This window comes from Pan paniscus, chromosome 18 (genome assembly GCF_029289425.2).
Source record: "Pan paniscus chromosome 18, NHGRI_mPanPan1-v2.0_pri, whole genome shotgun sequence".
NCBI lineage: Eukaryota > Metazoa > Chordata > Mammalia > Primates > Hominidae > Pan > Pan paniscus.
The window spans coordinates 16,567,770-16,587,362 of record NC_073267.2 but is presented as its reverse complement, the minus strand read 5'-3'; the positions used below and the strand labels follow the sequence as shown (position 1 = coordinate 16,587,362).

The following is a 19,593-nucleotide window of genomic DNA, read 5'->3' as shown; positions in this document are numbered from 1 at the left end:
AGTCATAAACAGTAAGAAGAGACATCTAGGTGTGAAACTATCATCAATTGTAAGTGCGTAAAACCTACAGAGTAAAAATAATAATAAAACTTATAGAGTAGAAGCTGAAATACTGATTCCAATGCTTCTTTAGCAAAAATGAGATACAGCTTCAATACTAACACAGAAGCTAACATGTCAAGATGTCCCTTAAGTCTTATTTCAATTTGGTCTTTCACGACTATTACAGAACCTCACCTACTAGGTGGAGTTCCTTTTTTGATCTTTGACTATAAACTATTTCAGTCAAACAAAAAAAGATATGCTAAAAAACACTTACATACCTTCTAACCAGCTAAAGAAATTTAAAAAAATACAATTCAAGATGCTGGCGTACCCCGAAGTCCCCCTCCTCCCTCTTTCTCTAGAAGTCAGTATCATTTTGAACAGCGTCTGCTATTCCCATACGTGTCTTCATAATTTTTCTACATAAGACCGTATCCTCCCTGTCCCTACTAAAAATACAAAAATTAACTGGGCATGGTGGCAGGCGCCTGTAACCCCAGCTACTCAGGAGGCTGAGGCAGGAGAATCGCTTGAACCCAAGAGGCGGAGGTTGCAATGAGCCGAGAGCGCCCCACTGCACTCCAGCCTGGGCAACAAGAGCAAGACTTCATCTCAAAAAAAAGAGACTGTATCCTTAGCTAGGGGCAGTGGCACACGCCTGCAGTTCCAGATCCTTGGGAGGCCAAGGTGGAAGGATCACCTAAGGCCAGGAACCAGAGGCTGCAATGAGCCATGAATATGTCACTGTACTCTAGCCTGGGCAACAGAGCAAGACCCTGTTGCAAAAAAAAAAAAAAAAAGACTGTATCTGGCCGAGTGCACTGGTTTATACCTGTAATCCCACCACTTTGAGAGCCCGAGGCTGGTGGATCATTTGAGGCTAGGAGTTCGAGACCAGCCTGGCCAACATGGCAAAATCCCATATATACTAAAAATACAAAAATTAGCTGGGCGTGGTGGCACATCCCTGTAATTCAGCTGCTCAGGAGACTGAAGCCGGAGACTCGCTTGGACACAGAAGACCGAGGTTGCAATAAGCCAAGATCACGCCACTGCACTCCAGTCTTGACAACAGAGTGAGACTCCGTCTTTAAAAAAAAAAAAAGACTGTATCCATAAATGATTATCACAAGTATTTAAAATCATATTTCCTTCAACTCTGTTTTTAAATGTAGTTACATTGATATATGTAGCTCTGGTTCATTCATTACTGCTGACATATAGCAGCCTATTGTATGATGGAACCCCAATCCATTCTTCTCTTAAAAGGCATTTAGGTTGTTTACAATATTTTGCTATTACAAACAAAGCTGCAATAAACATTCTCATACATTCTCCTTGGTCACGCGTACCACAGTTTCTAGAATGTTTAGTATATTTACAGATTTCTGTTTCAGGCTGAAAAAAGAACAACAAATCAATCTCGTCAGGGCCTTCTGTTGTTGATTTAGTTTAAAATAGCTATAGTTAATAAAACAGATCTATTTCACAGCAGGAAGACAACACTGTCACCTAAAACTGAAACTAACACAAGCAACATCTGCTACAGTGAGGAGTTACACCTTATAAATAACTACCAAACTAAACAACAGCACCATTGGTTCTTCATCTGGTCCTGGAGAAACCATAAATTCTTTTCATATCCTAAATTGAAAAGCCCTACATCTGTCCCAAGACCAGCATATTATTGGCATGGCTATAGACGTAGCTGTCACACTCACCTCTTTCAACGCCCAGGTTGGATGAGTTGCGAGGATTTCATAATCTCCAGGCAGAACTTTAAAAAATGCAAACCTAAGACATAAAAAATAACCATTTAACTTTCTCCAAACAACCCAAGTATTTCTAATTCTATGACTAATGTTGGCAGCACAAGAAAACAATGTTGGAATTATCGCAAACTTCCATTAGCTTGTTAAATGAGCATGAATGAAATTCAATCCTTCACTGTACAAATCTGCATAAAAGAGCGCTTATTGAGCACTTACTGTGTGCCAAGAGGGGTGCTCCATGTGCTGATCGGAAAGAGGAGTGCTTACGTCTCCCTTAATCTCAAGGATTTCTGGCATAAAACCAATCCTTGTAGCACAGCAGGGACCAGTCACAGAACATTCGACTGGGTTTGACAGAGGTGACAGGCATGAACTGACAAGGAGAAGGGGACAGAAGTGTCCAAGGAAACACATGGGAAGGGAGAAGTGGGGTGAAAAAGAACAGAACAGATGCACAGGCTGAGGGGGACGCTGACCCAAGATGATGCAAATGACACAGGGCAGGGTAAACTATCACAAGCTTTGAATCCCAGAAAAAAGGCTTTAGAGAAACACAGATAAGTCATTCTGGGTTTTTGCACAAAGCAACTGAGATAAGAAACCAGCAGCTGATGAAAATTACTCTACTAGCCATAGACAGACTAACACCAGAGTGAGCCGAGCTAAAGCTGGAAATGCTGCTGCCAGTATACTAACATGTTTATCCCTTCAAATTTGTAAGGCAACTGACAAATGAGGAGGCTAAGTCCAGTGAAATGAACTAGAAAATGCATTTGATTTCTTCTTCTGTGGTATTTTATTGTATCAAATCTTGCCTGCAATAACTGGATAGGGCTTGGAAATCACATTACTACAAGTATTGGTAAGATTGAGCTTCTATTTCATTTTCATAATAGCCCAGTGCTACATGTTTCATTGTTTCAGTTAGTGCAGATGAAAGGTATTTAGAAGGCTCAAGACACTATTTTTTTCTAGTAAGGTCAACATCAAATTACTAGCCCAGAAAAAAAATGACAGCTCCATATTCCTGCTACACACCAGGGCTGGAGAGGCACCAGTCAAGCAGAAGTAAATGTTATTTCAAAAATGAAAACTAGTTTCAACAATAATAACTTTAAAATTGAATAACTTACTGACAGACTCATTATAAACTTCTATTTTGCAATTTACTCAGTTTGTATATTAACGGAGTTAGTAATGATTTGAACGCTTTCGGAATTATCAGTTTGAACTATTCTGGTATTAATCTTGGCATATCTGTTAACATTTACAACTCAACTATATACATCCATTAAATAAATGCTTTAAATCTCACTCAGCAAGGTCAGCTAGGCATCTGTTCCAACTACAAAGCAGTTTTGCTATAATAATGATAATGATTTTTTCTAATCATAACTGAGCTAACCTATTTGAGCTAATATGCCAGGCAGCTTGAAGTAATAATATTAATTTCATCTTTCCAGTACCTTAGGAGATAGGTTCCACAATTATCTTCATTTACGAAAGAGGAAACTGAGGCACAGAGGGGTTAAGGAACTTGCCCTAGGTCAACCAGCCAGCAAATGGGGGAGCTGGGATTCAAGCCCAGGCTGGCAGGCTCCAGAGCCAGGCTGAGCTGCTAAATGAAGACCCACTAAGCCCCAGGCCTTGAAGCAGGTGCTTTATGGGTATTAACTCTTTTTTTGTTTGTTTCAGACAGGGTCTTGCTCTGCTGCCGAGGCTGGAGCACAGTGGCACATGATCACGGCTCACTGCAGCCTCAACCTTCCAGGCTCAAGCAATCCTCCCGCCTCAGCCTCCCGAGTAGCTGCGACCACAGGAGCATGCCACCACACCCAGCTAATTGTTTTCCCCCGTGGGACTCTACTTGATATAATTTTTTAAATTATTTGTGGAGATTGAGTCTCCCTATGTTGTCCAGGCTGGTCTCGAACTCCTGAACTCAAGTGATCCTCCCATCCTGGCCTCCCGAAGTGCTGGCATTATAGGCGCAAGCCAATATGCCTGGCCAGTATGAACTCATATTTAATCATCCCATCAGTGCTAGGCAAGATGGGTCAAATGGATTCCATTTCACATGTGGGGAACTCAGCACTCTGAGGGGCATGAACTCACCCAAAGTTAAGAGGCTGAATCAGGATCTGAACCCAGAACTCCCTGAATCCAAACTCCCAAACCCAGCTCCATGACCCCTGTCAGAGCCCGGCTCTAAGGCAACACTAAGAGACAGGACGCTACTCACTTTCCGCCAGGCTGTGTAACTGTGGACTGGATCTTTGCTTCGGTCCCAGTGTTTCTCAGAGACACCTGAACTCCCGCAGGACCCAGGGGCTGCCCTTTGCTGAGGACCTGCCATGGAGAAGAAAGTTAGGGCCCACCCAGCAAAGCACCCTCCTCTCAAAGCACTGGCAGCCCTGCTTACAACTCCCAGGTGGAGCCAGGAACCCTCTTTGGGTCAAGAATCCCATTGAAAAGATGATATAAATCATGGATATGTTTCCTGGGGATGAGGTAGGAGAGGGAACAGTAACAGTAAAATAAGACTCTATTTCAATGAATCTAAGACATCATCAGTTATAGATTCACCATTATTGGTCTGGGTGGGTGTGGTGGCTCACGCCTGTAATCCCAGCACTTTGGGAGGCTGAGGCAGGCAGACCACTTGAGGCCAGGAGTTTGAGACCAGCCTGGCCAACATGGTGAAACCCTCTCTCTACTAAAAATACAAAAATTAGCTGAACGTCACGGCACATGCTTGTAATCCCAGCTACTCCTGAGGCTGAGGCAGGAGAATCACTTGAACCCAGGAGGCGGAGGTTGCAGTAAGCTGCAATCGTGCCACTGCACTCCAGCCTGGGTGACAGAGGGAGACTCCATTTCAAAAAAAAAAAAAAAAAAAGTAAATATACATAAAAATAAAAATATAAAAATTAGCTGGGTCAGGTGGCACATGCCTGTAATCCCAGCTACTGGGGAGGTTGAGGCAGGAGAATTGCTCGAACCCAGGAGGTGGAGGTTGTGGTGAAAGAGACTGCGCTACTACACTCCAGCTTAGGCCACAGAGCGAGACTCTGTCTCAAAAAAATAAATAAATAAAAATAAAAATAAAAAAAGATTCACCATTATTTTGCAAACCATCGATAAAGAAAAAACTACCCAAGATCCCCATCTCTAACAAGAAGCCCACACATACAGCTGGGATGGCAGGGCCTCCCCCTCACCGCAAAGGTAGAGGAGAAAGAAGCCCATCATGAAGAGAAGGACAGGAAGGAAGGAAGGACAGGAAGGAAGGAAGCACATCTCAACCTCAGGCACAGGGCGGGTGGAGGAAAAACGACTCTCCCCTGAGAATCTGAATCGCGAGAGCTGGGGCACACACCCGTTAGGACTCTAAATTCACACCACCGTGGCGGTCCAAAAAAATCTCAGAACTTAAATGATGGGAATCCTCCTAGGTAAGTGTCAGAAGCAGATGCATGCTCTCTCTGGGAGAAGCTGACTTCAATTCACCCACAGGGACAGCAAGATGCCACAAGGCTTAGAGAGTGCGTCCTTCCAATTCGGCATCCCTGTAAAAGGCCATCCCTGACATAAACACTAACAGCGGCTGGGTGCACAGCGTACACCTGTAATCCCAGCACTATGGGAGGTGGAGGCAGGCAGATCACCTGAGGTCAGGAGTTTGAGACCAGCCTGGCCAACACAGCAAAAGCTCATCTCTACTGAAAATACAAAAATTAGCCAGGCATGGTGGCACACACTTGTAATCCTAGCTACTCGGGAGGGTGAAGGAGCGGGAGGGTGAGGCAGGAGAATCACTTGAACCTGGGAGGTGGAGGCTGCAGTGAGTCAAGATTGCACCACTGCACTCCAGCCTGGGCAATAGAGCAAGACCCTGTCTCAAAATAAAAAATAAAAAAATAAAAACACCAACAGCCTATGCTCTGGGAGCAGAGGGGATGACCAGCAACCTCAATCTCACTCCTAAATACACCTGCTGCGTTCTACACAGGATGAAGTACAGAGTTCACAGGCTCCCTTGCCACTTATCCATGGGTCCCCTGTGGGATCAAAGTCCCCAGGTTAAAGTATCCTGCATTTTTTTAAAAAAGGATTTAGTATACATTATAGAGTGAACAGGAAAAATAATCAAGTTCCAAAGACAAACCTTGCCATTCACAGAGAACCCAGTGAAGACAAAGTTGATGTCTCCGCCCTTTGTGCAGATGTCACTGACTCCATCCACATGGAGTTCCACGGTCGTCGGCTCTGAGGAACGAAGCAGGGGAGGAAACGGGGGCACAAGACACAAAGGCAAGCTTAGTTTTGGGGAACAGTGAACCTAAGTAGAATGTATTTTTATTATTCAGATTTCATTTCACTTTTGAACACTTAATACACTCGTGTGTTTCCAAATCCAAAGGTACAAAAAAGTATTCTGGGAAAAGTCTCCCTCTCACCCCTATCCCCCTAGCCTCCTGGTTTCCTGCCCCAGAGGGAATTCGTGTTTAGAGTATAAAATAATTTTACAACGCCTTTCAGCTAAGTTATATCTCAGAGTTCCAGTGAAAATTCAGTGAGCACCAAATAATTTTATTTCCTGAATGCTCATCACCGACCAGGCACTGAGCTGAGTGCCTTTAATCCTCACAATTATCTTAAGAGACAGGCAGTAATAGCTGCAATTTACTGAGGGGTAAATTAAGGCACAGAAAGGTTAAAGGAGCTCCCAAGATCACAGAGCTTCTGAGTGACAGAGCCCCAATTCGACCCTAAAAGTCTGGCTCTGGATCTGTTCTCTGACCAAGGACATGAGCTCAGCCATGTTAAACCAGGAACACAAACTCCAGGGCCACAGGGGCTTCATGGGTTCGAAGTAAGCGGAGCATCCTCAGGGGGACTGTGGCAAATTGAAAGGAGACAACTGCCACTCAAGTCTGCCAACCACTACCATGCTTTGCCAGAGCTTCCAACTTCTCCGAAAAACTGGAAATCTGGATTTTATATACCATCTCTTGATTTTTCAATATCAGCAATTAACTCCATTTTTTAACTGAAGAGTTCATCATAATAGGGGTTAAGGTTGAGTTTTTGAAAGGTTAGGAAGAATATGGAGTAATGAGTAGAGAAAAAAATGGAAAACCATGAGATGAGATTTTCAGTTAAGATGAATTACACACGTGCTTGCACGCATACATGCACGTGCACACACACACACACACACACACAAAGACTCCAATAAAAAATGGGCAAAAGACTTGAACAGGAATCTTACAAAAATAGCTAGCCCATGGCAAATAAACATAAACATACGAAAAAGTGTGAAACCTCATTGGCCATCAGTGGAATGTAAATCAAGGCCACAGTGAGATAATACCACACCCCTACCAGAAGGGCTAAAATTAAAAAAAACTGACGATACCAAGTGTAGGTTAGGATGTGGAGCAATGGAAACCCTTGTACACTGCTGGGAGAACACAAACTGGTGCATCCACTTTGGATGTTTGCAAACACCTAAAGCTGAGCATGTATCAGCTCTATGGCTCAGCAACTTTACTCCTGTGATATACTCAGCAAAAATGCAGACACACATGTATCAAAATATACATACAAGAATGTTCACAGGAGCACTACTCTTAGTGGCCAAAATCGGTAAGCAACTCAAATGGCCATCAACAGTAGAAGAGATCACTGATACAAAATATGAATATAAAATATAAATATAGGCCAGGCGTGGTGGCTCTTGCCTATAATCCCAACACTTTGGGAGGCCAAAGCGGGCAGATCACTTCAGGTCAGGAGTTCGAGACCAACCTGGGTCAACATGATGAAACCCCATCTCTACTAAAAATACAAAAATTAGCTGGGTGTGGTGGTGCACACCTGTAATCTCATCTACTGAGGAGGCTGAGGCACAAGAATTGCTTGAACCCAGGCAGAAGTTGCAGTGAACCGAGATCACACTCCAGCCTGGGCAGCAGAGCGAGACTCAGTCTCAAAAAAAAGAAAAAAAGAAAATAAAATATAAATATTTTATAAAATATAAATAATTTTATATTTATGCATCAGAATTCTGAACAGCAAAGAGAATGAACTAAAGCTACAAATGATACAGATAAAGTTCATAATGTTGAGTGAAAGAAACCAGATATTAAAAAGTTCCCTGCATGATAGCATTTGTATAAAGTTCAAAACGACCAAATGGATCTCTCATTTGTAGAAGGTCAGGGTGGTGGTCACCTGGAGGGTGGGGTGGGATGGCTAATGAGCACCCAGGATGGGGACTTCTGGGGTGCTGGTGAAGTGCTATCTTATCATCTGGATGGTGGATACATGGGTGTGTTCACTTAGTGAAAATTCATCCAAGGCACTTTTCTGAAAGCATAATTCAATTAAAAAGCTTATCAACAGCACCAGTTGGGGGTAGGGTGGGGGGTGGCAAACACAACACTCCTCCAGGCCACCAATCTGGACTTCTGCTTTGGCCATGAGCAGGGCTACATTCCTCTCCAGCTTTCTGGAACGTACCAGCCAGGCACCCCCCGCCCTATCCCTGACTACAAACTGATAAAAGAGCTGCTCTCACAGAGCCAAATTAGCTGTCAGCTGCCTGAGCCTCATTTTAGCCTTGGTGATGGCAGGTGCTAAATTCTTCCTTGTCTAATGCACGAGCAAGCCTGATATCAACAACGGTGATCCCTACTCCTCTCCCCAAGCCATGGACTGGGGTCACCCACACCTGTTCTGCTGAAACATCAAGAGTCTCTCCTCTTCAAAAATGTAAACTACATCAAAACAGACCCTCTCTTCTGATCTCAACCCCATCCCCAACTCCCCAGCTATGCCTGAAGACAGTTATATGAGGAAAGTTTGGAGCTTTTATTGGGATGTGTGCAGAAGGGCTGTTTTCGAATACTGAGTACTTGCTAATTACGTGCCAGCCACTCTGAACACTCAGTATTGGTTTATTAACCCTCCAAGTACCCAGTGGGGCAGGGACTATAACTACCCTTGCTCGACAGTGAGGAGCCAGGCTGACACGGGGGAAGTAACTTGCCCAAAGGTATTTAACTGGTAAGGTTTAAGGCTGACAGTCTTCTCATCTCATGGGACATAAATCTGGATTTTTATGACAAATCTCACAATCTTTAAATGTTTCAATTAATTCCATAAAAAATTAAAAAACTGAGGGGGCTAAAAAAGAAGCCATCCTGGGACGGGAACCAAGTCCCCACTCTTGATTTCTATACTGTTCTACGGCCACGTAATGAGTGAAACTGCAAGGGAGGAGTTTCCAGAAAGGTAGAAGAAAAGATGTCTATTTTTCAAAGGTGACAGAAAGTCTTAAGGTAGATTAAGGTAAATCCGAACGAAACCAGAGTGATGGGGGCAAGGAGGGGAGGAATACAAACCCTCTTCCATACTGGAAATGATCCTTAATATTTTAATAGTTTATGCACTCTGCTAGCCTAAATTAATATTCGGCATATCATCTAATCTTTTACAAAGAATGTCTAGTGATTCAGTTAACTTACCAAAACTCCACCCCAGGGGAGGCTCAATCTTCAGAATGAAATCCCCCTAAAAGGAAAAAAAGAAAATGTAATTTCAAGAAATGAGAATTGTGACTCTGGCTTAATTTAGTTTAGTGTTATCATTTAATCTGAAATTTTTTTACACCGGAAATGAAATTCTAAGAGTAAGCCTTGTTCTTCTATATGGTACTGAGCACTGATTCTCTTCAGAAGCTACAAGCTGAAGCTGAACACCAGAAGTTTTCATCTAAACAATCAGAAGACAGTGCTGAAGCCCATTCATGAGTTCTAAAGACACTAGGTTCAGCCACTCACTGTCTTTTAATACTAAACATACTATAATTCTATTAATTGAGTCTCCCATTAAGCCCTCACGTGCCTACAGTTGCACAAGTTAGCATGTATCTTCAGGAACTAAAGTCACCTCTTAAAACTAGATTTGGCCAGGCACAGTACCTCACACCTATAATCCCAACACTGTGGGAGGCCAAGGCAGGAGGGTCACTTGAGGCCAGGAGTTCAAGACCAGCCTAAGCGACATAGCAAGACCCCATCTGTACAAAAAATGTTCTTAAAAAATTAGCTGGGTGTGGTGGCAGGCGCCTACAGTCTTAGCTACTTAGGTGGAAGAGGCAGGAGGATCACTTGAGCCCAGGAGGTCAGTGCTGCAGTGAACCATAATTGTGCCACTGCACTCCAGCATGGGCAGCGGAGGGAGATCCTGTCTCTAAACAATACATTAACTCATTAATTCAATAAATAAAACTACATTTTACTTATCAACCCTGGTTTCTTTGTTTTTGTTTTTGTTTTTTTTGAGATGGAGCTTTGCTCTGTTGCCCAGGCTGGAGTGAAGTGGTGCGATCTTGGCTCACTGCAACCTCCGTCTCCTAGGTTCAAGCGATTCTCCTGCCTCAGCCTCCCAAGTAGCTGGGACTACAGGCATCCACATGACACTCGGCTAATTTTTTTGTATTTTAGTAGAGACGGGGTTGCACCATGTTGCCCAGGCTGGTCTCACACTCCTGAGCTCAGGCGATCCACCTGCCTCAACCTCCCAAAGTGCTAGGATTACAGGCATGAGCTACCACATCCAGCCTCCTGGTTTCTTGAGACTGATACTGATACTATTTAAAAATTAATTAAATAGATTTCAGGACAGACCCAGCTAGTCCATCTCTAGAAATCAATCCTATGCATTCTGGATGAAGAGTTAAGTTCAAGAATATTTCCTGGTGTGTTATGTTAAAATTACTACTATTTTAAAATTGGGGAAAGTCTATATGTCCAAGTAGTTAAATAAATTACAGTTTGGGTTTGACTCTGACACACTATGCAGTGATTAAAAAGAAGTCAGTAGGCCGAGCATGGTGGCTCATGCCTGTAATCCCAGCACTCTGGGAGGCTGAGGTGGGCGGATCACCTGAGGTCAGGAGTTCAAAACCAGCCTGGCCAACATGGTGAAACACCATCTCTACTAAAAATACAAAAAAAATTAGCTGGGCATGGTGGTGGGTGCCTGTAATCCCAGCTACTTGGGAGGCTGAGGCAGAAGAATCACTGGAACCCAGGAGGCAGAGGTTGCAGTGAGCCGAGATCGCGCCACTGCACTCCAGCCTGGCTGACAGAGTGAGACTCTGTCTCAAAAAAAAAAAAAAAAAAAAAGTCAGTAAATCTATCTATGCTAATGTTGAAAGCACACAAGAGGAAAAAACCAAATGTCCCTCTGGTATTGAAAGCATTAACACAGGGGAAAAAATGAAACTGCAGAATAAATCCTATTGTTTGATTTCATTTGTATTAAAAAATATATCAAAATCAAAACTATGTATATTGACTATTTTTGCAACTTCCTATGAATCTGTATTTCCAAATAAAAGGTTTATATGTGGGAGGATGGGATTGTATAGAGGTGTTTGTGGATACATATCTATGTGCATGTGTGCTTGTGTGTATTTGCATATATACAATGCATGTGTACCCGTGGATATCTGAATAACTATAAATAGAAAGCAATCTGTTAGGATGCACATCAAAATTTTATAAGAGGGCCGGAAACACTGGCTCACACCTGTAATCCCAGCACTTTGGGAGGCTGAGGCACGTGGTTCACTTGAGGTCAGGAGTTCGAGACCAGCCTGGCCAACATGGCAAAACCCCGTCACTACTAAAAATACAAAACATTAGCTGGGTGTAGTGGCAGGTGCCCGTAATCCCAGCTATTCGGGAGGCCGAGGAAGGAAAATGGCTTGAACCTAGGGGGTGGAGGTTGGAGTGAGCCAAGATCACGCCACTGCACTCCAGCCTGGGCGACCCAGCGAGACTCCATCTCAAAAGAAGAAAAAAAAAAAAAAAAAAAAACACCTTTATCAGATTATCAGAGGTTATCACTACAGAGGGAGGTAAAATTGGAGGGAAAAGGGTACAAATTTATTTCACATACTTCTAAAGACCTTGACTTTTTTTTTCACATAGTTCATGAATTCATGTATTACTTATACAATTGTTTTAACAATACTTTAAGCTGCCTGCAAGTAACGGGTTCCATGAAATCAGAGTTTCTCAGCCCTGGCACTACTGACATCTGGGCTGTCGTAGGCAGCACTGTAGCGCATTTAGCTCCACGCCTGGCCACTACTCACTGGGTGACTGTAGCGCACAGCCACAGATGTCACAACAAAAACATCTCTAGACATTGCCAAATGGCCCTAAACACAGAGAGAGCCACTGTATTCGTCAAGGCAGTTTGTAAGTTGTCTCCCTCCAAATGTGGCTAGGATTACCATATTCCACTAATAATTTACAAAACAGATGAGCATTTGCTAGTGTAGGAAAGGGCATGGTTAGTGCAGCCTGGTGAGGCACACTAGTGACTTCCCATCATAAGTGACAAGCAGTCCCCTCTTACCTTATCATACAAAGGGATCATAAAGTAACCATTATTAGGGGCACAGTCTGTCTGGTATTTCAAAGTCCCATGCTTGGTGTACAGCTTTATCTGGAAAGGAAGGAAGGAAAACAGAAATCATAACATTGCCTTTGGGAATTAACTACACATGTTACACTTGAATGCACTCAGTCAGTATACATTCACTGAGGACCTATTATATACCAGCTTTTAACACGGGGCATTACTGGGGACAGAGGGAAATCAACAAACTCTCTCCCAAATCATGTGACTCAATGTTTTTCAGATTAGAAACCACCTACAGCCTATTACAATGCCTTATTTTTCAATGCTTTTCTGTGTATTTTAGTGGCTGTCTCTAGGTAGCTCGTGTAAGTTTCTGTGTCTAAAACAAATTTGCCAACTTTGCCATTAGTAAGGTGCTTATTAACATGCAAATTCCTGGCTGGGCACGGTGGCTCATGCCAGTACTCCCAGCACTTCAGGAGGCTGAGGTGGGCAGATCACTTAAGGTCAGGAATTTGAGACCAGCCTGGCCAACAAGGTGAAACCCTGTCCCTACTAAAAATACAAAAAAAGTTACCCAGGCATGGTGGCAGGCACCGGTAGTCCCAGGTACTTGGGAGGCTGAGGCAGGAAAATTGTTTGAACTCAGGAGGCGGAGGTTGCAGTGAGCCAAGATCATGCCACAGCACTCCAGCCTGGGAGACAGAGCAAGACTCCGTCTCAAAAATAATAATAAAAAAAAAAATAAAGTAAAATAAATTGCAAATTCCTGGGGCCCACCTCTATTTCTCAACTAAAGGTCTGGAATGAGGGCCAGAAATCTTCCTTACTAACTCTGAATAATTTCAAATACTTGGAGCAACATTCATCTAGAAACTTAATTTTCTCATTACTTTCATTCTCCGAAGAAAAAGAGACTAAAAAGACATTTAATGTCTGTCCTCTCTTCAAGGACTCTCTAAAACTCTTACATTCTGAGCATTACCAGACACGAAGTGTTAACCCAGTAAGATGCCCAAATGCCATCTGAGTCTTCCACGTGTTGCGTGGCCTTGGGCAAGCTCATGTTCGGTTTCTTCAGGTGTAGACACAGAGCCACTCCTTTTCATGTGGTTGTACAGATTCACATCAACGCATATTAAGCACCTACTATAGAATATGGATTCAAAGAAAAATCAGTTTGCGGCCAGGCATGGTGGCTCATGCCTGGATTCCCAGCACTTTGGGAGGCCAAAGAAGGAGGATCACTTGAGCCCAGGAGACCAGCCTGGACAACACAGCCACACCTCATCCCTACTAGAAAAAAAATTAGCTAGGCATGATGGCACGTGCCTGTAGCCTCAGCTACTCAGGAGGCCGAGGCAGGAGGATTGCTTGAGGCCAGCAGTCAGAGGCTTTGGTGAGCTATGATGGTGCCACTGTACTCCAGCCTGAGCAACAGTGTGAGACCCTGCCTCAAAATAAAACAAAATAAAATAAGTAAAATGGAAAAAGCAGTTTGTATTACTATTTAATATCTCTCTCTGAAGAAAAAGGCAACACAGTGTAATACGTAGGGAACATACCGGGCTCAAGGAAAATTTCCTAAATGTACCTGCACAGCTCAACCACTCTGAGGCTCAGTTTCCATGTCTGTAAAAGGAAGCAGTTGGGTCTGATGCACCTAAAAGCCTCACCTCCAAAATGTTAATGCTCTATGACCATGAAACAAACCATGACACAAGCTGCAATGAAACAGTCAAATCTTACCAGCTAAGAAGATGTACAAAGTGACTAACTCATAAAATGAACATTTGAACATTTGGGAAAGGACTCGTGTGAAATAAGGTTAAGCCTGTATGTAAAGTTCTCAGAGGTCAGTGACCACAGCTTCATTCCCCAGTGCCTGAGACAGTGTCTTGCTTACTCTAGGTACTCAGTGAATTTGCTACAGGTGACAAAGAGATTCAGATGCATGCATTTAAGGCAGGGACTGGAAATTCACCAGCCTAGACCGCTTAGGGAGGCAACATCAAGGGGCATTCATCCAAAAGGATTCAGATCACTACAAAACCCAAGCCAAGTGTGGCAGCCTAAAGATCGGCTGGTTTTCCAGAGAAATAAAGAACCCAGTTTTTAATGTGAAACCTGCTGATTGTTAAAGTATTAGCAACCAGTATAATTTTTTTTTTTTTTTTAACAGTAAGGTCCCTGTTAGAGAAGAAAATGTCAGTCTCATGAGAGTATGGAGTTTTGTCTGTTCTGTTCACTGTACTGCTATATCCACACTGGGGACAAGGCTTCAGTATGTGCCGGGGCTCAGTAAATAGTTGTTGACTCAATGAACACGATGTAAAAACACCCAGGATGGGAGAAAGCTAGAGAAGAATGGCGGCAGTTGCATAGGAACGCAAAAAAACACAATCAAGAAATAACCGTGAAATATCATGATTATTTCTACATCTTTCATAAAGTACAATCAGGACACAGGATGGCAATGTAATCTACGTCAAGATGGCCAGTATGAAATGTCTGATTTCAGAATCTGAATTACTTACGAAAGAATGAGTGTCCCACACCATCTGGACAGGCAGCTCTTGGGCTTAAGGAACACACTTCGAAATGGGTCACAAAACCTGTCCTCTGCTCTCAAGGTCACTATTAGTATGAGGGTGAGGGTGGAGGGGGGTGCCTGTCTTTTCCTTCCTTCCAGAACCCCTGGAAACTACAAGTTGCAAGAGGCCTTACCGACCTCTTGCATTTCAGCTTCTGAAATGCCCTGTGCCGTCTACAGCCATACCACCCTGAACGTGTCCTGTCCCCAGTGCAGACCTAGGAGGTGGCATAGGCACCCAGAAACATGTACCCAGGAAATCCTAGGAGCCTTGCCGCTGCCAGTGGGTAGATTCATTCAATGCCTGACCTCTGACCTCTTCAGACTGAAAAAGCAGCAAACAAGGGGGCCTTGAAGATGATCACGGATCCGCTTGTTTAAGAAATGTATCTGCTGGGTTCCACTCTTTCTCTCCCAACACCATCCTATAGGTACAAAAACTGAAACCTAGAGCAAGGGCAGGTCGCAGAGCTGGTGGGGTGTGGAACTGACTCCCTCCCCCTCCCCCAATCCTCAGCAGCCCGCTTTGCAGAACACAGAGCTTCACCCTTCACTGCCAGCCCTGGAACAGCTCAAAGGTGCTTTCAGACGATCTTTGGGGTCTTATTCCCCAATCCCTCTCTTTGGCATTTCCCAGCCTCTTCCTTCGTTTTCTCCTAAATTACCTCCGAGGCACCCGCTCTTTTCCTCTTCCTTGTCCTACCCCACCATAAATCCCCTCCCAAAAATGAGGCCCAGGTCTTGCTCTGGTCCCCTCCCATCTACCGGGACAAATGACATTCTGCCCCTACCTCCATCCATCCCTTTCCTCTTTACGGGAAACTTTCTGGGTCATAATCCCACCGGGCTGATAAACATTTAACAGGACTTTACAACTTAATTAAAAACACACACACACACACACACAAAAACCTTCAGCACAAATCTCTAGGGTAATTCCATTAACTACTCATTAAGGCAATCAGGGCAGCTGGCAACTCTCCATTTTCAGAAGTGGAGGGGAGCCGGAGAAATAAAAAATAGCTTTCCGGCCCCAGGGTTGCCAATACTGATCTACTAGGTCAGAATCTATGGGATGGGAATTGATGCTCTTTAAAATCATGCCGCGGGGTTTGGAGGAGCAGTGGATTAGAACTTCGGGGGGTTCTGGGCTGTGGAGTTTGGGGGATAAGACATGTGGTCTCTAGGATCTGGAATGTGGGTTTGGGGAAATCTGAGTTTCAGGGGGTCTGATTCGAGGAGATCTCAGGTCTAAATTTTAAAGAAATGGAGTCTGGGCTCCAGGGAATTTAGGGTCTGGGTTTTGAGGATCTGGGGTCTGTGTTCCGGGGATCTGGAGTCCGGGTTTTGAAGAACCTGAGGTCTGGCACCCCCTCAGTCCTTAGACGACCCCATGATAAGAACCTCCCCTCCAGCGCGACTGGGGAGGGGCTGCAGGGAGCCCGCGGACAGCATAGCCTCGGAAGAGGTAAGGGCTCCAAGGACTCCACCCCGCCCGGTGTCAGAGACGAGGCCAGCGCGGCCCAGAGAGGCTGAACCACCGGCCCGGCGACTCGGCGCCGGGCGGCGGGGCGGGCACTCACCTCGATGAGCGAGTAGTTGATCTCCACGTCCGACTTGACGAAGCCACCGCAGCCCACCACGATGTCCTCCGAGCCGTGCGCCGGCCCCACACCGCTCAGCAGCAGCACCACCGCGGCGGTGACCACCGCGGGCCCCAGCGGCCCCGCGCCCTGGCCCACCGGCATGGCCCGACCTCCCCCAGCTAGACCAACCGCCGGCAGCCGGGTCCCGCCCCTCACACTGCACGCTGCAGGCTCCTTCCTCCTCCTAGGCCGGCTGACAGCCCAGGCCCCGCCGCCAGCCGCCGCCGCCGCCAGCCGCCGCCGCCAGCCGCCGCCGCCGCCGCCAGCCGCCGCCGCCAGCCGCCGCCGCCAGCCGCCGCCGCCAGCCGCCGCCGCCAGCCGCCAGCCGCCGCCGCCAGCCGCCGCCGCCGTCCGCCGCGCACGCGCGCTTCGACCCCACGGTCACAGCCCCAAAGGAGAGAACTAAGGCGCATGCTCGGCAAGGAAACGAGACCATCTCTGCCCTCTAGAGGCCTGGAGGACTCCGCGCAACATCTTGCTGGTGCAACGCAAGGTGCATGCCTACAGGGAGAAGCTCCAAAGATGAATTCTACTTTAGAATTCACCATCACAGCTGGAAAGGACGGGAGATTTTGTTGGTGGAATTATCTAACAACTTTCTCAAATCTTTCTGACCCATATATTTCGCAGGTAAAATATATAATCTCACAAAAAGCTTTGGGACCGGGTGTGTGGCTCACGCCTGTAATCCCAGCACTTTGGGAGGCTGAGGTGGGTGGATCGCTTGAGCCCAGGAGTTTGAGACCAGCCTGGGCAATATGGCGAAACCCCATCTCTACACACACACACACACACACACACACGCACACGCACACACACACACACGAAAAACGCTTTAGGAATTTGTGTAAGCTGGTGTATTTTTCCATGATAAATGATCGATACTTTTTTAAGCGAAACGTGTTAATGTTAGCATATTAAAGAAAGTATGTAGGATTTATTTTAATCCTAGCTCTAATAACATGTGCCTAGAAACAAATTATGATGAGTTTTCTTCCCCTAAGGAAGAAGTGCATGCAGTCAGTATACTTTGAATTAGCTCTGCAAGATGAAACATGATTTGCCTGAAAACAAGCTCAAATCCAGCATATTTTGTCCCAAGAGTGAATTCATATGTACACTGAATTTAACTACCAGTCACCACATCAGAATACACACCAAAGAGGCCGGGCACAGTGGCTCACGCCTGTAATCCCAGCACTTTGGGAGGCCGAGGCTGGCAGATCATGAGGTCACGAGATCGAGACCATCCTGGCTAACACGGTGAAACCCCATCTCTACTAAAAATATAAAAAATTAGCCGGGCGTGGTGGCGGGCGCCTGTAGTACCAGCTACTCGGGAGGCTGAGGCAGGAGAATGGCGTGAACCTGGGAGGCGGAGCTTGCAGTGAGCCGAGATCGCACCCCTGCACTCCAGCCTGGGCGACAGAGCAAGACTGTGTCTCAAAATAAAATAAAATAAAATAAAATAAAAACACCAAAAAATTGCTTTTCTAACCTAATATTAGGATTTCCTCCATTTTGTCTCAAAAAAAAAAAGCTAGTGCTTTATTTTGATAGGTTTCGTATTTTGTTTCTAAATGACAAAGTAAGACTGAATTTCCCGCTGCAATTTGCCATTGTGGCTAAAACTTAAGCAATAAACAACTAAGAAGCACAGGTTCAAACTATACAGTAGTCAAACCTTCATGGGGGCAAGGAGGGAATGAAGGAAATGACACATTGACCTCAGGGTCATAATCATGAGTGCATCTGATTTCAGTTTCTCGTGCTGCCTTTTCACTCAAATACAGTAGACTCTCAACTATTCCGTGATAATGAGAAACCATTTAAATAATTCCTCTATTTATTGGGGTTTGTTATTTATAAGCACAATTGAAATAGATGCCTTTTATGCAAATCACCAGAGGATTGAAAACCACCAATTAGAAAGTGTTGGCCTATGGAAACCTCTCATCTTACAGAATGGGAAACTGAGGCCCAGAGAAGAAAAGGAAGTTGTCTAAGACTCTGCATGCAGCCATAGGTTTTCCCGGAGCTAGAGAGCAGGAATTGGGGCCAGAAGCCGTGGCATACTACTGAAATACGAAGATGTTGGGAGTCCGAGGTGGGCAGATCATTTGAGGTCAGGAGTTCGAGACCAACTTGGCCAACTTGGCGAAACCCTGTCTCTACTAAAAATACAAAAATTAGCTAGGTGTGGTGGTGCATGCCTCTAATCCCAGCTACTCAGGAGGCTGAGGCAGGAGAATCACTTGAACCAGGGAGCCACAGGTTGCAGTGAGCTGAGGTCTTGCCACTGCACTCCAGCCTGGGTGACAGAGTGAGACTCCATCTCAAAAAAAAAAAAAAAAAAAAAAAGCAGGAAGTGGGATCCCCAAGTTTTGTTCTGGACTCACCCCAATTGATTTCTGCTGTGTTCTTCTTGACTTTCTGACTATGTCCCGCAAATTCATCTTCAAATATAGAAAGAAATGAAGCACCAGGACTGTGACAATGCCAATTCATGGGGGTGGGACTGGGGAGTGGCTTGCAGAGAGACAGGGATTTAGTTTCCCCATAATTTCCATCAGTTTCCACCAAAACCAACTCAGATAAGCAGACATGATTTACATGGAAACAGTAGACCTGCCACACTGAGCTTCATGACAAATCCTTGGGTTCTTTCTGTCCCGAAGCTTCCAGAAGACTCAGGCAGGGGGACAGCTGAAGGGGGCAGGGGAGGTGGTGCTCCCTGGGCCCAAGACTGGATTTAGAGTGGTACAAAAAGATCGGGGAAAACACGCTGTGGGGTCCCTGCAGAAGGCAAGAGTAGAAGATGAGGACAGGACCCCGAGAATTAGCAAGGCAGCATGGAGAGTGCAGAGGATTTTAATTCTTCTCCCAAACTGAGCACCTGTGCTTGTCTGTCTAAAAGAGCTGAATATTTCATTCCTATCTTGAAATGAGTACTTGCTCACTGCAACAACAAAGAAATTGGAAAAGAAAACTAGGATTCCCCAAAATCACTGTGTTACCACATTTCCATCTTTTTATCGATGCATTTATGCTAGTATGACATTGAGTCATTTCTAAGAAGTGGTGGCTG

The 19,593-nt window shown here is 45.0% G+C and overlaps 1 protein-coding gene across 1 annotated transcript in view; it reads right to left on the bottom strand.

Annotated features, from left to right (window-relative positions):
- The window catches only part of LOC129394303 (BOS complex subunit NOMO3-like), a 29,074-nt gene extending 12,322 nt beyond the window's left edge, over positions 1-16,752 (bottom strand). The window contains exons 1-6 of the mRNA XM_055100275.2: positions 16,443-16,752; positions 12,261-12,350; positions 9,353-9,398; positions 5,986-6,086; positions 4,060-4,166; positions 1,767-1,839 (exon numbers count right to left, since the gene is read on the bottom strand). Of these exons, the coding sequence (XP_054956250.1) occupies positions 1,767-1,839; positions 4,060-4,166; positions 5,986-6,086; positions 9,353-9,398; positions 12,261-12,350; positions 16,443-16,607 (582 nt within the window). The 5' untranslated portion in view covers positions 16,608-16,752. The remainder of the gene's footprint in view (positions 1-1,766; positions 1,840-4,059; positions 4,167-5,985; positions 6,087-9,352; positions 9,399-12,260; positions 12,351-16,442) is intronic.
- Positions 16,753-19,593: the final 2,841 nt, after the last annotated feature.